General features: G+C 39.9%; 1 protein-coding gene across 5 annotated transcripts in view; it reads left to right on the plus strand.

Annotated features, from left to right (window-relative positions):
• The window catches only part of CTC1 (conserved telomere maintenance component 1), a 35012-nt gene that overhangs the window by 8749 nt on the left and 8353 nt on the right, over nt 1–17910 (plus strand). For 4 of the 5 annotated variants that reach the window (XR_002281672.2, XM_006848476.4, XM_088855722.1 and 1 more), the window contains exons 7-8: nt 1756–1944; nt 2104–2208. Coding sequence is in view for 4 of the 5 variants with exons in the window: in XM_006848476.4 (XP_006848539.2) it covers nt 1756–1944; nt 2104–2208 (294 nt within the window). In the remaining variant the exon portion in view is untranslated. Of the gene's footprint in view, nt 1–1755; nt 1945–2103; nt 2209–17910 lie in introns of those variants that run through there. The other variant, XM_088855724.1, reaches the window with a different exon arrangement.

The following is a 17910-nucleotide window of genomic DNA, read 5'->3' on the forward strand; positions in this document are numbered from 1 at the left end:
ATGACCTTTGTCCCCATCACCTCTACCCATGGATGAGGTCAATGCACACCCATCACTAACACTAGAGGCGGATGAAGGTGTAGATATGGCATCTCGTTGAAGATAGGAGAATGCATTATTTAGAGACAGGAGTTCATTTTCAGCTAATATCTATCTACGAATAGTCTAGTATTCAGAATTAAGGCTGAATTTTGCAACTCGAAATTCATCTTGTTGCTTTCTTCAGTAACTCCATATAAATAATGGCTGATACATGTTTAACTCTTCCAACATGCCTCGAAGAGAATTGTAATATACACTAATACTACAATTGATAAATTCACTTATAGTTACCTTGCTGTAAAAGAAAGATATTCTCATAAAGTTTATAAATTCAAGAAATGTTCTTATCAGAAGAGTACATCTAATTCAAAGCCTTCCAAACTTCTTTAATAGTATCAAGAAACATCACATTTGCAATCACATGGGGTCTATACTATTTCATAACCAGGTCATGAATTGATAATTCTCCATAAGCCATTCTTCATACCTACTATCTGATTCTTTGGGCCCCATTTGCAGTCAAGAACTTCATTTACCCTTGGCACCAAGAAACACCTTTATAGACTGAGCTCATAAGGGATAATTGGATATTGGACCCATTTAATTTCACAGAGGTAACTGGCATTGCAATCACTTCATTGATGCTGGAAATTCCGAACTTGCTTTCATTAGCCATGAGGGTAAAATGCACACAAACTCGGAGAATACATCGATACACAATACTATAGCAGGCCGGATACACTTGAAGGCATTAAATCAATCCATTGAATATTGTAAACCCCAAAAGACAGTACAAACAGCAGGTTACATGGTGGAATACTTCTCTTTTAGATGTAGACAAACATAGATCTCCCTAGTTGAGCTTTGCATGAACTTCCTCTATCTGTCTACTGTATCTGCAACAAACTTTGACATATTTCAATCACTATTCCTCTTGATTCTTCATATCCAAAGGAGGAAACATGAGCAACACAAAGTCTTAACAGTAAGTGCAAATAACCATATTTGTTCTACATAGAAAAAGAAAGAAAATTGAGGTGCCCTTTGATGAAATCAGGAATTTTTTTTTTTTGTCTTTTACTTTTAAGGAAAAAAATAGGAAGAGATATGGAGTCCATGTTTTGATACCATGTTTGAAGAATTATATCAAATAAGAGGAAGAGAGATATGAGAGGAAGTGAGAGAAAAGTCAGAGGGAGAAAGTTGAAGAGAGAAGGCAAGAAGATGGAGAGAGGTGGCTGGAGGCAGTCCAAATTGGTGTTTCTTGGCTTCCATGCCCCTCTCTATCTTATTTGTGAACTTAACTTATGTACAAATTGCAGTAATGCCCTTATTTCCCCCAGTTACTATACTAATATTCATAAGTATAAGACAAGAACACCCTATTGGCCCACAAAAAAGGCACATAACTAAAATAATTCATCTTCAATATATATAAAACTGAGTCAAATCTGAACTTTGGTATGGTGTTCTTGAGGTTATAATGTGTTAATAGGTAATGGCTTTATTAGTACACTGCTAATGACTAACTTTGTAACTGAGTGTTTATGTACTGTTTGGGAATTCTGTTTTGGTGATCTGAAATCTCTACCTTGAAGCTAGTTAAGGATCGTTGCATATATTTACCTGACTATGGTCGGTCTATTTTGAGAAAGAAATGTCATGCTTCAAACAGCAAGCCTTACAATTTACTGATCTTTTTCGCATTTTCAGGTGCCGCCCTTTAGTAATTTTATCAGTCATTCTGAGGCTTTGTGGATGACATTTTCATCTCAGAAGCAGAAAGGTATTGGGAACAATGAAATCGATGACAGTGTGCTCCCCTCTTCAAATCATGGAAGGTTTACTCGACGAATAATATCAAGTAGAGATCTTGGTATTGTTCTTATGGGTTTTCTACAGGTTGGTGCCAAATCTTTTTCCAATACACTATGTCTAAACTTTTAGGGTTAATAAGGTGCATTCTTTTGTTGTCATTCTATTTTCTGGTTGTGATATCTACCATGTCTAAATGTGTTGTCAAAAGGTTTATCCTTATTTTTATTGGTATTTGATGTTTAGGTTTCTCCATCTTCAGGGCGATTGCAGCTGATTGATGCAACTGGTGCAATTGATGCTGTCATACCAGACTTGGTGCCAAACATGGATAGGCCGATCATCTATGAGGTATTGCTTATTTTCATCATGTTTTTCTGTATGATGTGGGTCCCCCCAAAATAAGGGCTGGCTTAGCCTAAAATAATAATAAAAAAGCTATCAGTAAATGCATTCTATAATGACCACAAATCTTCTATGTTGTTAAGAAATCCTTACTGGCAGCGATTTTTTCTGCTTTGCTCATTTGATTAAATTTGTTGTAAGGAAGAATGTTAGCTTGGGTTTTTACTTTCTGTGAGACTAAATATCGGCTTTACAAGGAGAGAAGTTCCCGACCTAGTTTATGCTTGCAGTTCTAACACTTTAAATAAATACATATCTGAAGATGACTGTCATATCCTTAAATATGAAATAGAAGTGCGAAGTGCAAACTGCAGTATATGATTGCAGTTATTGAGCTGAGCATGGCAGGGTATGAACGGCCTTACTGAATGCCATATAACACATGCAGTATGTTGGAAATAAATTAATTAAGCATTATTGTATTTGATGGGCAGAACTGTATTTTATCTTTGTTTATGACTTCTTTATCCTATTTCTCTAAATAAGAGGCGGGGAGGTCACATTGAACCATCACGCCACTCTTCTCTTCTCCTCTCCTCTTCACTCTATATCTCCGATACATCTCTCTCTCTCTCTCTCTTCTTCTTCTTTATCTTCTTTCTTCTCTTTCTCTCTAGGTCCTATGTAATTGTTCTATTCTCTTCTTCTCACTTTTTTGGTTACTCAAGATTACTTTGAACTTGTCATCAGAGTAGAAAAAAGTTGTGTGGAAATAGTGTTTAGGGCTGACATCATCCCTAGGGTTAGATGACATCATCAGGCCCTAAAATCCTAGATTTTTTGTTTGTTCCAGCAGTGATTGAGTCTATCAAGGTGAGTTATTTTTATGATTTCTGGATGTAGATCATGTGTTTTATAGAAAACCTAGTTTTTGGATGGATCAAGGTTTGTTTACCCCAATCAAGGAAATATTGGTAGTGTTGTTTTCTTCTGATTTTTTTATGTTTTTTCAAAAAAAGGGGAGTGTGATCAGATTTGGGGGTGTAACCAGATCTGTATAATTTTTGTTTTAAAGAGATTAGAGGGTGTAATATGATCCTAGTTAATTAAGATCTGAGGGTGTAACTAGATCTCAACTATGATAGAAAATGTCTTTACAAGCATCAAATATGGAGCCTTCTAGACTCCAAATTACCACAGTTAAATTTGATGGCACAAACTATTTAGAATGGGCCAGATAGTTAGACTATTTCTTGGTGGAAAGAAAAAATTGAGATATATTGATGGCCATGTAGGAAAACCAGAGCTCACAGATGCTAAATAGTCAAATTCGGAGGCTGATGATATGGGATTTATGAATTGGATACTTTCTTCTATGCAGCCCAATTAGACTCGGACCTTTATGAGTTGTAATGCCTCTAAGATGACTTGTTAGTGGGAGACTATTATGTTCATCTTTGTGGTTTTTGGATGAAATAAGCCACAATCAGCTCATAGAGTGTTCATCTTGTGCAAAGGTACAACGAGAGAGACTAGCTAAACGGAAGATTTTCGATCTGTTGAGGGGAGTTAATGTGGAATATGAATCAATGAGGGCAAATGTTCTTGGTGGTGAGACTTTTCTATTAGTTCATATTGTTTTCTCCCTTCTTCACCATAAAGAAACTCGCTGCAAGATAATGGCAAGTCTATAGCTGAAACTGAAAGATTTGCCCTATTCTCAAGTTCTAGTGGTCATTGAGGTGTAGGACATTTTGGGAGCAGGGGTGGGTGGAGGGTGTGGTAGTCAACGTAGTTGTGGAAGCCCTACATTTGATGAGAAGGACAAATTAAAATGCACCCACTTTGGGAAGACTCGACACATGAAGGATACGTGTTGGGATCTGGTTGGATGCTCAAGATGAAACTTTTCTCGGGCAAATTCAGCAACAATCAGTGAAGGTGCTGCATTGGCTATTTAAGGGCAGCAAGATACTATGTCCTTTGAACCTCAAGAAGAGTTGCTGACATTCTTAAAAGAGAGCTGCTGGATCTCAAGCAATAAGCTTCCATTCGAGACCCTTCTTCCTCTAAATCTCATAGTGCCCAATCAGGTACATCTGCATCAGCGCATCATGTCTCTATAAATACATCTGAAACCCCTTGGATTATTAACTCTGGAGCTATTGAACATATGATTGGTATGACTGATCTTTTCTCCTTTTATATTCGTTGTTTCAGGAATGAATTATTTAAAATAGCAGATGGTTCTCTTATTCTAGTCAAGGGAAAGGGAACTATACATATTAGTCCTTCTATTAACTTGTCATCCACCTTACATGTTCCCAATCTTTCTAGTAACCTCTTGTCAGTCAACAATCTCACTAAGACCTTAAATTGTGGGCATGGTCTTGAAAATGGAGAGTTGTACCTTTTGGAGACTCCTGATTGTGCCTTGACTACTGCAACACGTCTTGGATTGCTAATAAAGAAATGATGTATTTTGTGGCACATCCGTCTTTGTCTTGCATCGTCCTTTACTTGCATTCTTTATTTCCTAAAATGTTCGAGTTTCTAGTCGAGTTCAATTGCAATACGACATTTATGAGTTGTTAAAACATTGTAGAACTGCATTTCCTATTATTATTAATAAAAAGAATGTTGTTCCCTTCTCTCTTACACACTATGATGTGTGGGGTGCTTCTCCAGTTGCCTCTGTGTTTGGAATTTGGATTTTGTTTCTTTGTTACATTTGTGGATGATAGTTAGATTAACAACTATCTATCTAATGAAACACAAAGATGAAGTTGCTAATCTATTCCAAATTTATCACAAATTAACATCTTGCATTCTGACAATGGGGGTCAATATGTGTCAAACCAACGTGTATGGACACGTTGCATTCCAAACAACGTGTGCATACACACCTCAACAAAACGGTATTGCTGAGGCAAAAAACAGACACTTGTTGGAAGTCACCCGAGCTCTTTTACTAGGAATGAAGGTCCCAAAAATTTTCTGGTATGAAGCAGTTCTCACTGCTGCATTTTTAATACATTGCATGCCCTCTCTTGTTCTTGAGGGAAAATCTCCTATTGAAAATATTTATCTTGACTCACTCATGTTTCCTGTACCTCCCAAGGTGTTTGGTTGTGTATGTTTTGTCCACATCCTTGGTCCAAAGAGGGACAAGCTTAATGATAAAGCTGTCAAATGTATTTTATTGGGATATCCATCAAACGGGACACAAGTGTTATGAACCTATTAACAAAGTCCGTTATGTTTTTTGGTGAATCTGTTCCATACTTCGCATTTACAGGTCATGAGTGCTCTCTTCAAGGACAAAATAAAATGCAATTTAGTGAGGGGAGCACCTTAGTGGTTCCCTTTCCTATTAACGCCCCACTTTTGTCTAAAGAGAATTTTGCTTCAAAGGAGCTGAAGACATACCAGGAGGAAGAAAATGGTACAACTCGACGATTATACCTCAAATGCTAACCCAGACTAAAGAACTTTCTGACTCAGGTAATTCTTCCACCTTCTCAGAGAATCCTAACTTGGACTTACCTATTGCTATTCGCAAGGGTATAGGTTCTTGTACTTAGCATCCAATAGGAAACTTCTTATCCTATAATTTTGTGTCTTGTCATCGTACCTTTATATCAGCTTTGTCTTCTGTTTGTCGTGTGTTACAAAGGAACTTTCACAACCTCAATGGAAGGCTGCCATGGATGACAAGATGGGAGCACTTGAGCATAACAATACATGCGAAATCAACCACTCTCCCAAAGGGAAGAAGTCGTAGGATGTTGGTGAATATTCAATATTCACTGTAAAATGCGAAGCTGATGGCACCATTGAAAGGTATAAAGCAAGATTGGTTGCAAAAAGTTTCACTCAGATTCCTGGTGTAGCCTATAAAGACACTTTCGCTCCTGTGGCCAAGTTGAACATTATGAGGATTCATTATTTTACTAGCTGCTAATAAATCTTGGCCACTCCAATAGCTAGATGTAAAGAATGCCTTGTTGCATGGGATATCCAAGAAGAAATCTATATGGTCATGCCTCTTGGTTTTTAGATTACAGGGATGACAAGAAATGTGTGCAAGTTAAAGTAGACGATATATGGACTTGCATTGTTGCATGGGGATATCAAAGAAGAAATCTATTTGGTCTTGCCTCCTGGTTTTTAGATTAATGGGGAGACATGAAATGAGTGCAACTGCGATATGTGGACTTAAACAGTCTCTTAGATCGTGGTTTAAAATATCCAGTGAGGCACTGCTGAAATTTGGGTTTAAAAGAAGTCAAGCCGATCATATGCTCTTTGTGAAGAACAATATTGCTCGAATTATAGCCCATATTGTGTATGTTGATGATATTGTTGTGATAAGGAATAATATGAAGGGTATTGAGGATCTTAAATCTTTTTTAAGCAATGTGTTCCATATCAAAGATTTAGGCCCCTTTAAGTATTTTTTCGAAGTTAAAGTGGCAAGATCAAAGAAAGGGATAGCCATCTCCTTGAGAAAATATGTGTTGGATTTGTTGCAACAAACGAGGATGTTGGGATCTAGACCAGCGGATGCTCCTATAGAAGTCAACCATAAACTTCATGGAGAAAGGGGAGTGTTACTTAAAGATACTAACCAGTATCAACAAATAGTGACCAAGCTTATATACCTCATGATCACTTGATCAGACATCTCATATGCGGTCAGTGTCGTCAACCAATTTATGCATGCACCATGTAAACCACATCTTAATACAGTGTATCGAATATTAAGATATCTCGAGTATGCTCTAGGGAAAGGGATATTTTTCTCCAATCAAGGGCATTTTGATGTTGCTCTTTACATTGATGCCGATTGGGCTGGTTGCTAAACTGATAGAAGATCCACAACTAGGTATTGTACTTTTGTTTTAAGAAACCTGGTTTGGAAAAGGCAGAAACAAAATGTGCTGGCTTAATCAAGTGTTGAAGCAAAATACAGGGCAATTGCTCATGCTATATGTGAAGTATTGTGGAGCAAAAATGTTCTTTTTGATTAGGGGTTAAAGTTAAGCTTCCCATGACTCTATATTGTGATAATGGAGCCACCATTCATATCGCCAAAATTCCTGTATTTCATGAAAGGACCAAACACATTGAAGTAGATTGTCACTTCATCAGAGAGAAGCTTGATGCCAAGATTATTCATATTCCTTATCATCAATCATCATCATCAAAGCTTTTTCCCAACTATTTGGGGTTAGCTACGCGAATCCTGGTCCACCATCATTCATTCATACTCCTCATGTGAAGTCTAAAGATACCTTCACTAAAGCTGTTGGATGTGATAGACTACATGATATCACAAGCAAGCAGGGCATGATTGATATCTATGCACCAGCTTGAGGAGTGTTGGAAATGAAATAATTAAGCATTACTGTATTTGATGGGCAAAATTGTCTTTTATCTTGTTTTAGGACTTATTTGTTCTATTTCTCTAAGGGCAGTATTGTCGGAAATAAAATAATTATGCATTCATGTATTTGATGGGCAGAATTGTCTTTTATCTTTGTTGAGGACTTGTTTGTCCTATTTCCTAAGTAAGGGCAGTATTGTCCATAAATTGTAATTAGGATAAACATAACTAGTGATCTGCACATGCATTGCACGTGTACTAAATATTACTCACTAAAATAGTATTTTAATCTTAAATTGGCATATTTGATTATAGAGAGGTATAGAAAGATAGAAAATTTGTTGGATCCATCTTCACATATGGGCTTCTATTACATAATAATGTTTTTATATTCTAATTATATTATTCTATAACCTTCTTTAAAATTACTATTAATCATATTGATAAATTTGTTATTTACTTGTAATTAAATATTATTCTAGAGATTTAGAAAAATAAAAATGTAAAAAGCTCATCACATAAGCTTCAATAAATGATTATAATTCTATTTATGACTTGCATTTTGAGGTAATTATATTTCTAAAAAATAATCTCAATTACATTCTTTACATCTCTGATTTGTATTTACGGTTAATTACTATCCTATTTTACTTTCTTTTTATATATTCAATTATATCATTCACCAATATAAATAAAACTATTATATATTTCACTAATATAAATGACATTATTTTTACTTATATTAATAAATATATTATTTACTTATAAGTATTATTTTAAAAATTTGAGAAATTGAGAACGCAAAAAAGAAATACATAGAAGGAATTATCTTTCTGTTTTTTTGTTTATTTTTGGTTAATTAATTTTGTATTTTATCTTTTAATTATTCTTGTTTTCAATTATACTAGTTTTTAAATAATTAAAATTAATTTAAAATAATATTAACAAACAAATTTGTTACTTATAAGTAAATATTATTCTAAAAAATTCAAAAAATAAAAATATAGTTTTTTTTTTTTTTTTATAATGTTAACATTGTATTAAAGAGGAGAATTACAAGGTTACGGGATTCCAAAGTCGCCCACGCAGGGTGACTTGGTAAAAAAATGCCTAAGTCTATCATGTACAAAAAAGGGCTTCTAAAATCCGCCCAATTACATCGATATACATGAAGCTTTCAAAAAAATACAGTTATTACATCGATTTACATGAAGCTTTCAAAAAATTCAGCTTAGGTTGCTGAGTTACAAGGTGTTTAAGCTATATTCCACGGTCCTGAGCAAAAAAGGAGATGGACCCGGTTAGAATTTGTCCTTGGCTTCTAGCTCCCTCTTTCGCCAACCTATCTGCGAAATCGTTGGACGTTCTAGGAGACATCCATAGCCCTGCAAATGTGATCAATTTCGTCAAAAATAGAGGTTAGGTACCATGGTGGGGAGGACGTCCTACTTGCCCAGGAAAGAACATTTTGTGAGTCTCCTTCCACTGTCAAGTGTGAGCCCCAAGAGTAGTTGAAACTTAAGCCTATTAAGAGGGCCAAGGCTTCTGCGTGTTGGGAATCTTTGAGATCAAGGTACTCAGAAAAAGTTAGAAGGATGTTGCTTTGATGGTCTCTAAAGACCCCCCTTGCCCCTGCCTTGCCAGGATTCCTAAGGGAGCATCCATCAAAATTCAGTTTGATGATGCCTTCTGGAGGTGGTTGTCAGTTATAGGGTCTTGATGCTGGTCTCGGTTGGTGATGAAGGATATTTGGCCATTGACAGAGGAAGAAGCTCCCTGGTATGCCCGAAAAAGCCTTGTGGTTAAAGGCCCAGAAAGTGACTAATGAGGTTACCTTGTGTAGGAGTGCAGATGAGTGGAGTTTAACACCTTGAAAGATTCTAGTGTTTCTTTCCACCCATACTGTCCAGATTGTTGCGGCAATAGTTTCCTTCCATAGGATTCTACCAGCCTTCGGCCAACAAGAATATAAGTCGTATGAGATTAAGACCTTGGCCGTAGGAGGGGTGACCCATTTGACAAAAATCTGCAACACTTGGCCCCAAAGATTGTGGTTAAAGTCGTAGAGAATGAATAAATGAGGATTAGACTCCTCCTCACTGAGGCATAGAGCACATCTATTGGGGATCGGGATCCCTCTCTTTGGAAGATGATCCACTGTGAGTTCTCTTTGGGAACAAGCGAGCCAGTTGAAATTTTGAACCTTGGGTGGGGCGATGGTGAACCAAACTTTTGATAGTATCAAAGTGGGGTTCTCTGGAAAAGTGGGAGGGTGGGTTAGGTTCTTGTAGAAAGAGGATACCAAGAATCTACCAGAGGGGGCTAGAGTCCATACTAAAGCATCTTGTCCTCGAATGGGAATGAAGAGGGAGTGTAGGGTTGTCGAAAGCAACTGAAACTGATTGGTTTCCTCTTCAGTTAGGTTCCTTCCAAAAGATGGGTTCCACACTCTTTTGCCTCCTGACAACCATTTCCTCTGCAAACAAAGATTCTTTGTTTATGGCAAGTGCATAAAGGGTAGGGAACACTTCTCGCAAGGGAGAAGGTCCTAACCATAAATCTGACCAGAATCTCACTCTAGAACCTTCTCTAGGGTAAATCCTAATGAACTTTCTGAATTGAGAGAGAGCAGAGGAGAAAGATTTCCAGGCTCTTGAGACGTTATGCTACTGAGACCTTTTTGGTACTCAGACTCCTTTGGGAATTCTATACTTGTTCTGCAAGACCTGAGCCCATAGAGAGTTAGGCTGAGTGGCTAGACGTCACCACCATTTTCTGAGTGCCAAGTTATGTTTGCGAAGAACTCGGATTCCTACACTTCCCTGATTTTTAGGTAGACAAATGTTGTCCCATGCTATCAGATGATATTTAGTCTTTTCAGCTTGTCCCAACCATAGGAAGTTTCTCATGAGTTGGTCCAGGCTGTTAGCCACCTGGGCTGGCATATGCAAAATGGACATGAGGTAAACTGGGGAGTTTGCAAGAGTAGCATTAATCAAGGTCGTTCTACCTGCCATAGAGGGGAAACGACCATTCCACCTGCCAGACGTCCGTCAACCTTATCTAGGACTTTGGACCACTGTCTCTTTTTGGGTTCCCCCAATCCCAATGGAAGGCCTAGATAAGCAGTTGAGGTCCTCCACTTTACATTCCCAAGTAGGAATGAAAGCTCTAACTTCCGCATTTGTTAGAGCTACCCCCAACATTTTAGATTTATCCGTATTGACTTTGAAGCCAGTTGCTTTTTGGAAGCATTCTAGGAAAAGATTGAGGGTGTCGACTTCACTTCAGGAGGCGTCAAGAAACACCAAAGTGTCATTTGCATATTGCGGATGAGACACTATAGGGCCATGTCTATTGCTTTTGAAACTGGAGAGGAGTCCTGCTTGGTAAAGCTTGGAAATTGAGTTGCTGAACACTTCTGTAGAGATAGCAAACAAGAAGGGGGAAAGGGGGTCTCCTAGACGAAGGCCTGTTGATGAGGATTGAGAAGTGTGGATGGGAATAGCAACTTTTCATCCACTTCCTCGATCTATCCCATTGACTCCTCCAGGATTGACCAGTCACATGGTCATAGGCTTTTTCTCAGTCTATTTTGAAGATTAGACCTGGTTTTTTCCCTAGATATCTCGAGTGGATGCACTCATGAGCCACTAGGGCCCCATCGAGGATCTATCTGTCTTTGATGAAGGCTGATTGTGAAGAAGGGATGATGAAGGGAAGGACTTGCTGAAGCAAGTACTTTTGCCAGAATTTTGTAGGAGGAATTTAGAAGACTAATTGGATGGTCCTTGATTTCCTCAGCCCCTTCAATTTTAAGGACAAGTGCAAGAAAGGTGGCATTAATAGCTTTGTGGAGAGTTCCTTGGAGGAAGAATTCCTTAAAGAACTTGATGAAATCAGGCTGGAAGGTATCCTAGAATTCGTTGAATGGTGTGATTGAGAAGCCATCAGTCCCGGGGGCCTTGTCTTTGGCTAGAGCATTGATAGCTTGTGGAATTTCTTCTTCTGAAAAAGGTCGCTCTAGCCATTTGGCTCAGTCTACTGGGAGGGTTAAGAAGTCAAGGGATGACATTCTCGGTTTGGGGCCGGAAGGAGCTGAGTATAGAGCTTGAAAGAATTCAATGATTGCCTACTTAATTTCTACTGGTTGAGTTAGTTAGCAGTTGTTGTTGTATTTGATCATTGTTATAGCATTGTCTCTTCTGCGGCAATTGGCTATCCGATGAAAAAAGGCAGTGTTGTCGTCACCCACTTTCAACCACTTAATTCTAGATCTCTAGAACCAGTAAATCTCTTCCTTTTTTAGAGTTGAAAGGAATTCCAGTTTTGTCTCTGATCTTAGATCCTGCTCTGTGGCATTCAGAGATCTAGATTCCTCAAGACGGTCAAAATTTTGGATAGTTTCCAGAAGGGAGGATTTGATTTGGGAGAAGTTACCAGGGATGGAACGACTCCAAGTCTTAAGGGAGGCTTTAAGGAGTTGAATTTTGGTCTGAAGAATGTAACCAGCTCTATCGGTGACCTGGGAGGAAAAGGAATTCCACCAATTTTGAACGAGGGTTTGAAATGACTCCAAGGTGGGTTTGGGTAGGGCCGAAGCTAAGGATCGTAGAAACTGTTCCCCCCAGTTAAGGGAAAGGAGGAATATGTCTAATTTAGAAAGGGTGGGGTTTGTTGCATGGTTGGAGCACGTATACCGGCAGCCTTGAAGGGGGATATCTAAGAGTTCATTTCGACTGATAAAGTCTGAGAAATCCCTCATATTCTGAGAGATAGATGAAGAGGAGTTTCTCTCGTGGGACCACCGGGTGACATTAAAGTCGCCTCCCAAGCACCAAATGGGGTGTGGAAGGGACGCAACAAGTTCCAACTCAGACCAAAGTCTACTTCTTAAAGTGGGTGAGTTTCCATGGGACCCCGTCTTAGGTGCTAGAGAGAAGGATGGAAACTGAAAACTCCCTTATATAGGAGGAGATTATAATATGGTCTGAAGGGTTCCAGACCACCCAGATTCCATCGGAAACCCATTTGCCGGAAGAGCAACCCACTGGCAGGGTCTTCTTCCCTAGACCTAGCGAATGAGTTTGAGGTTGGGCTCTATTTGTATGGCTTCGATGAGGGCAAGAACAACATGAGAGAGTTTGGAGGTGAACTCTTTGACAACGTCCTTCTTGGAGGACTGTCCCAACCCTCAAACGTTCCAAACTAGCAACTTCATCTATTGGGGTAGGGCAAGGAGGAGGAGGACAATTTGGGGGACCTCCTTGGATGGTTTGTAGGGGAAGGAGAGGGGAGACATTCTGTAGGCTGTCCCACAAAGGTGATGGAGGAGAAAAGATTGCAAAGCTCTCTCTGGCCTTTGAATCTCACCTGCATCGTGCTCTGCACGTCAGCTGTGAGGAACCTGTGCGTCGGTCGTTCAGGTCCATCATACTCAAACCCCATAATTATGTACATCTCTCTCATTCTATCTTTTGCTCTGTTAATGCCTTACCCGTCGATCTCTTCTGCCTCGACAGAGGCCGAGGAGGGAGAGATGGGTGCCGCAATGCTATCCCTGTCGACCTCCGCTGCCTCGACGGAGGCTGGGGAGGGAGAGATGGGTGCTTGTAAGTTTTCGGGTGGTACAAAAACATAATCTATGGAGTTGGGAGCCTTGACAAACTCGCTAGCAGATACAGCCAGGTCGGGTGTCTCGGTTGCAGCTTTAGTCATGGGTGAGGGTGGGTTAGAAGGGTAAAGGTCAGGGGGTAGGAGGGGGAGGGGCACAAAAGAGTCTAAGGAAAGAACCTGGGTAGAGATGGTGCAAGGGAGAGCAGGAGGAGCAGGGGAGGAGATAGGGGCCAAATAATGAAGTGGTTGGGGGTTAGGCTCCAAGTTAGGGGGAGAGGTGAGGGGGGAGAAGGGGTTTCAAAAGGGCAGGGGAGGGTTAGCAACAGTAAAGAATGGGAGATAAGTAAGGAAATAGTGGGTCGGGATGGAGGAGTAACTGGATACCATCACGGGGTAGGAGGAAGGCCAAGCAACATGGAGTGTCTGAACCTTGCGAATGTGAACGAGGTGCGGGTGTACGACAGGTGAGGGGCCAGTAAAAGAGAGATAGAAGTAGGGTCAGGGGGAGAGTGGTCCATGGAGTGAGCAGCAACAATGCCCAGGGAATAAGGTCGATGTTCGAAAACTGGTTAGGGAAAGGCCGATCGAAGGCTTGAACTTTTGGGAAGGTTGAGGAAAATCTTCAAGGTTGAGGGAGAAGAAAGTCAGGGAGAAGTGGGGGGGGTGAGTAGGACCAGCAAGGGCCAGTGAGGACGAGTTGGGAAGAGGAGGGGGTAACAAGGCCAGCAGTTGGGGAGGGTCAGAAGAGCTGGGAGGAAGGGAAGGGGTAAGTGGATTCTGATCACAGGGAGCTAGAGGTTCGGAGTCAAAGCTGGGGTTAGTAAAAAAGGTAGACAAACAGGAGGAGCCGAGGGGGTGTTGTGCGAGAAACGAGGTGCATAAAGGTCAAGTGTCACCTTCTAGAGAAACGTGATCAACGGCGGGATGATCACAAGGTGACTCACTGGGTGGGTTAAGTAGGATGGAGGGTGGAGGAACGACGGGAAAAGGCAGAAGGGGTAAAGGGGGAGGGGTGACAAAGCCTGAGGAGCAGAAAGAGGCGGTGATGGAGACAAAACCTGAGGAGCTAACAATGCCTTAGGAGCTGGCAGGTCGGCAGAGTCGGTTAGCAGAAGGTCAGGGGTCACATATGCCGTTAGGGACTGGTAGAGGGACATAGTTGCCTTAAGCGATGGGTGGGCGTCAGTCAGAGACAAGAGAGAGGGTGTAGGCGGCTGCGACAGATCGCAATGGGTGGGTGTCAAAGATGACAGGTGAGCGATGGACGGAGACAGGTGGAGGGGGGGAGGCGGCGGGTGAGCAGGGAGGGGGGGACTCGAGGGGACACATAGAGGAAGAGGCCGAGGTGTGGTAGGGGGGTAATAATGAAGGTGACGAAGGACATAAAGCATTGGGGGAGATGGGCCGGGGGAGGGAAGAGGAGGAAGGACCAGGCCAATCTTGTGGGCCCGAAGAGGGGGGTGAGGGGTAAGAGTCCTCCACTACTTCTTTCCCCGGTTGATGGGGTGAGAGGGGAGTGACAGCAAGGGGTGACCTGGTCAAGGCAATGGAATTCAGGTTAGATAAGGCCAGCAGGCTGGAAGAAAGCTTTGACTGCTTTGTGTCCAGTACGTTTCACTTGGACTGGTTGTGGCACTCGGCACGAGGACGCCAGTACGACTTCCTCAGTGGAAATTGTCCCGGGTTGCTCGCTTTGAGTCGGGCCGGGTCGGGAGGACGCCGAGGGGGACCTCTTGCGGTGTCGCGTCCTTTTAGCCATTAGAGTCCAGGGTTGAGCGGAGATTTCCGGTGGGGGGTTACTGCTAGCAGGTTGACGAAAATGGGGAGAGCGGTGAGAGGCTGACGACCACGAAATGGAGATAGGATAGTAGAGTTCTTCTATTACGAGCCAAACAGTTTGTGGGATTCGACTAGTATCAAGGACTTCCAGGAGAAGTCGAATGGAGCCTAGAGGAAGAGTCTCCAGTGAAATCCAATGAATAGATACCAGAGAACCACAGGCCTCTCTGAAAAGTTTCGGGGGCCCAAGCGTGAAGGGGGATTTGGTTTAGGGTAAGCCATACTCTTTGTTTTTTGAAAGAGCCTTCTTTGGACGACCACGCCCGAAGTTGATAGGAGGCCCCTTTGAAGGAAGCTTCCTGTAATGCATGTTGGGCTTCAGTTGGTGACGGAAAGGAGAAAAGGAAGTCCATTGGATAGGCATCTGCAGGTTAAGTTTGGCTCCTTCCAGAGACTTCTGGCCCAATTTACTATCCCTCTTCGATCATCACGCACAGGTTGGAAGCTTCCTACTAGCAATGCTAAGAGTTTGGATTTGTACTTCGAAGTCTCCTCGGAAGGGGAGTGAATGCAGAAAGAGGGGAAGGGAGAACCAGCAGAGGAGAAAGAGTGACCTCTTGAGGGCGAAGGGTGGGATGGAGAAGAAATGGTAGGAGTTTTGTTTGAGGCATCTGCTTATGCAAAAGAGACTTTCTGGGAGTGAGGCGAAACAAGCAAGGTGGGTTAGGTTGAGGGGAAGAAGTAGGAGGGTTAACGGGTCGTGGTGGAGGAAGGTGGGTTTTAGGGTACAGGTCGTAAATGTTGTTCAAGGTGAGGGGGTGGAGACGAAAACGACAAACACTGGATCTCCTCCCCATCAGATGGATTGTCTACTCCTATTATTCAATATTGGGAGGGTTGACGGGCAAAACTCTCTTCGCACGAACATTGATTATGATGCTTATTATACAAACTATCAAAAATAATAATCCATATGAACTCTCTCTCTCTCTCTCTCTCTCTCTCTCTCTCTCTCTCTCCCCACACACATACTAAGGCTCTCTTATGACAATAGTAGATGCTATGATAAAAAAAAAAAAATACAAAAATTTATCACATGATATGTGTAATAAATAACCAATGATATTTAGATATTTATTACAATTAAAACTAAAAATAATGTTAGTATATATGCCAAAAAAAATCAAAAGGATATCCAACAATATATAAAAATTGACATCTTAATAACTTAGAGATTATAATATTATGACTATAATTGAATTAAAAATAAATGTATTAATTGTAAGGGAAAATTACATACATATCCGTTATAGTTTCCGTTATTACGGCTCTACTGAATAGTTTCCATTATTACTACCGTGTCCGTTTTTTACATGTCAAAATGGAAATTTTAAAAAAGATGACATTACCCTTTTTCAGTTGTTGAACAACCGAATTCAAAGTATTTTCGGTTGTTCAACAATGGAAAATACACCAATTTCGGTTGTTGAAGAACCGAAAATTTTAAATTTTCGGTTCTTCAAGACCGAAAAATGTTCTCTCTCTTGTGGTGTATTTTCTCCACCTCTCTGAAGTCATAGTTATTCGATAAAATCAAAGGGGAACAACTAGTTTGAGCCCTTAAATTTAGGAGAAATCTTAGGGATTATGAGATTAGAAGATTAGGAAAAATCTTGTGGCGTATTCTTTCCCTACCTCGTTGAAGTCATGGTTATCCGATAAAATCAGGGAGGAACAGCTAGTTTGAGCCCCTAAATTTAGGAGAAATTTCAGGGATTATGAACTTACCCAAAAAAAAAAATGCAGAGTAAAAAAGAGAGAGTTTAAAAATAAAAACCATTTTTACCCATGTAATGTAGAGAGAGAGGTAGAGAGGGGATATGCAGACCCACAAGAGAGAAAAAAAATTTCGGTTCTTGAAGAACCGAAAATTTTAAATTTTCGGTTATTCAAAACTGAAATTGGCCCCATTTTCTATTGTTGAACAACCAAAAAAAACTTTGAATTCGGTTGTTCAACAACCAAAAAAGGGTAAAATCATCTTTTTTAAATTTTTTTCGTTTTGATATGAAAAAAACGGACACAGTGGTTGTAACGGAAACTATTCGATAGAGCCTAATAACCGAAATTATAACGGATATGTATGTAATTTTCCCTAATTTTAAACTAAACGAATTAATATGAAGTAATAAATTCTATAGATAAAATTTGAATTTCTTTACTATTAATAAATAATTATAAAATTATACTTATATGAGGTATTCATAATATTTAATCAGGATTCTAAATACTTTCGTAATTTATTTCAATCATTTTTTTTGTATAATTATTTCATTTATATCTATCACATGAACATTACAACAATTATTATTAGTATTAATTATTGTAACAAAGTAATTAGTTTTTGTAATTTAATTAATAATATTAAGTTAAAATTTGAACAACGCTTCATAATGATAATTTTTATTACTAATGAACAATGAATGAAAATCGGCCACCTTGCCACTTAGGCGGCCCTTTTTCCAAACTGTCTAGTTCTGTAGGTGGCATTCTATAGGCTGGTCCATCTAGGCGCTCGCTTAGGCGGCGTAACAGGCGAGCATCTAGGCACTGCCTTAACCTGCACCTTTTTATGCTACTTATCAAAAAATCTATATTAATTTATGGGTAAAGTATTAATTCAGTTTTAATTGATATGTGGAAGGATTAGGTTTTGTATGCTACTTGTCAAAAAAGCTTTTTGCATGTAACGGTAACATGAGTAGCTATATTAATTTATTGGTAAACTATTAATTCAATATTAAGTAATAAATAGAAGGATTAGACTTTTTATGCCACTTGCCGAAAAAGCTTTTACATGTAACAGTAATATGAGTAGTAGCTCGATTTATTTATTGGTAAATTAAAAAATAGTATTAATTCAG

This window comes from Amborella trichopoda, chromosome 13, assembly GCF_054954075.1.
Source record: "Amborella trichopoda isolate Santa Cruz 75 chromosome 13, AtrichopodaSantaCruz75HAP2 v2.0, whole genome shotgun sequence".
NCBI classification, from domain to species: domain Eukaryota; kingdom Viridiplantae; phylum Streptophyta; class Magnoliopsida; order Amborellales; family Amborellaceae; genus Amborella; species Amborella trichopoda.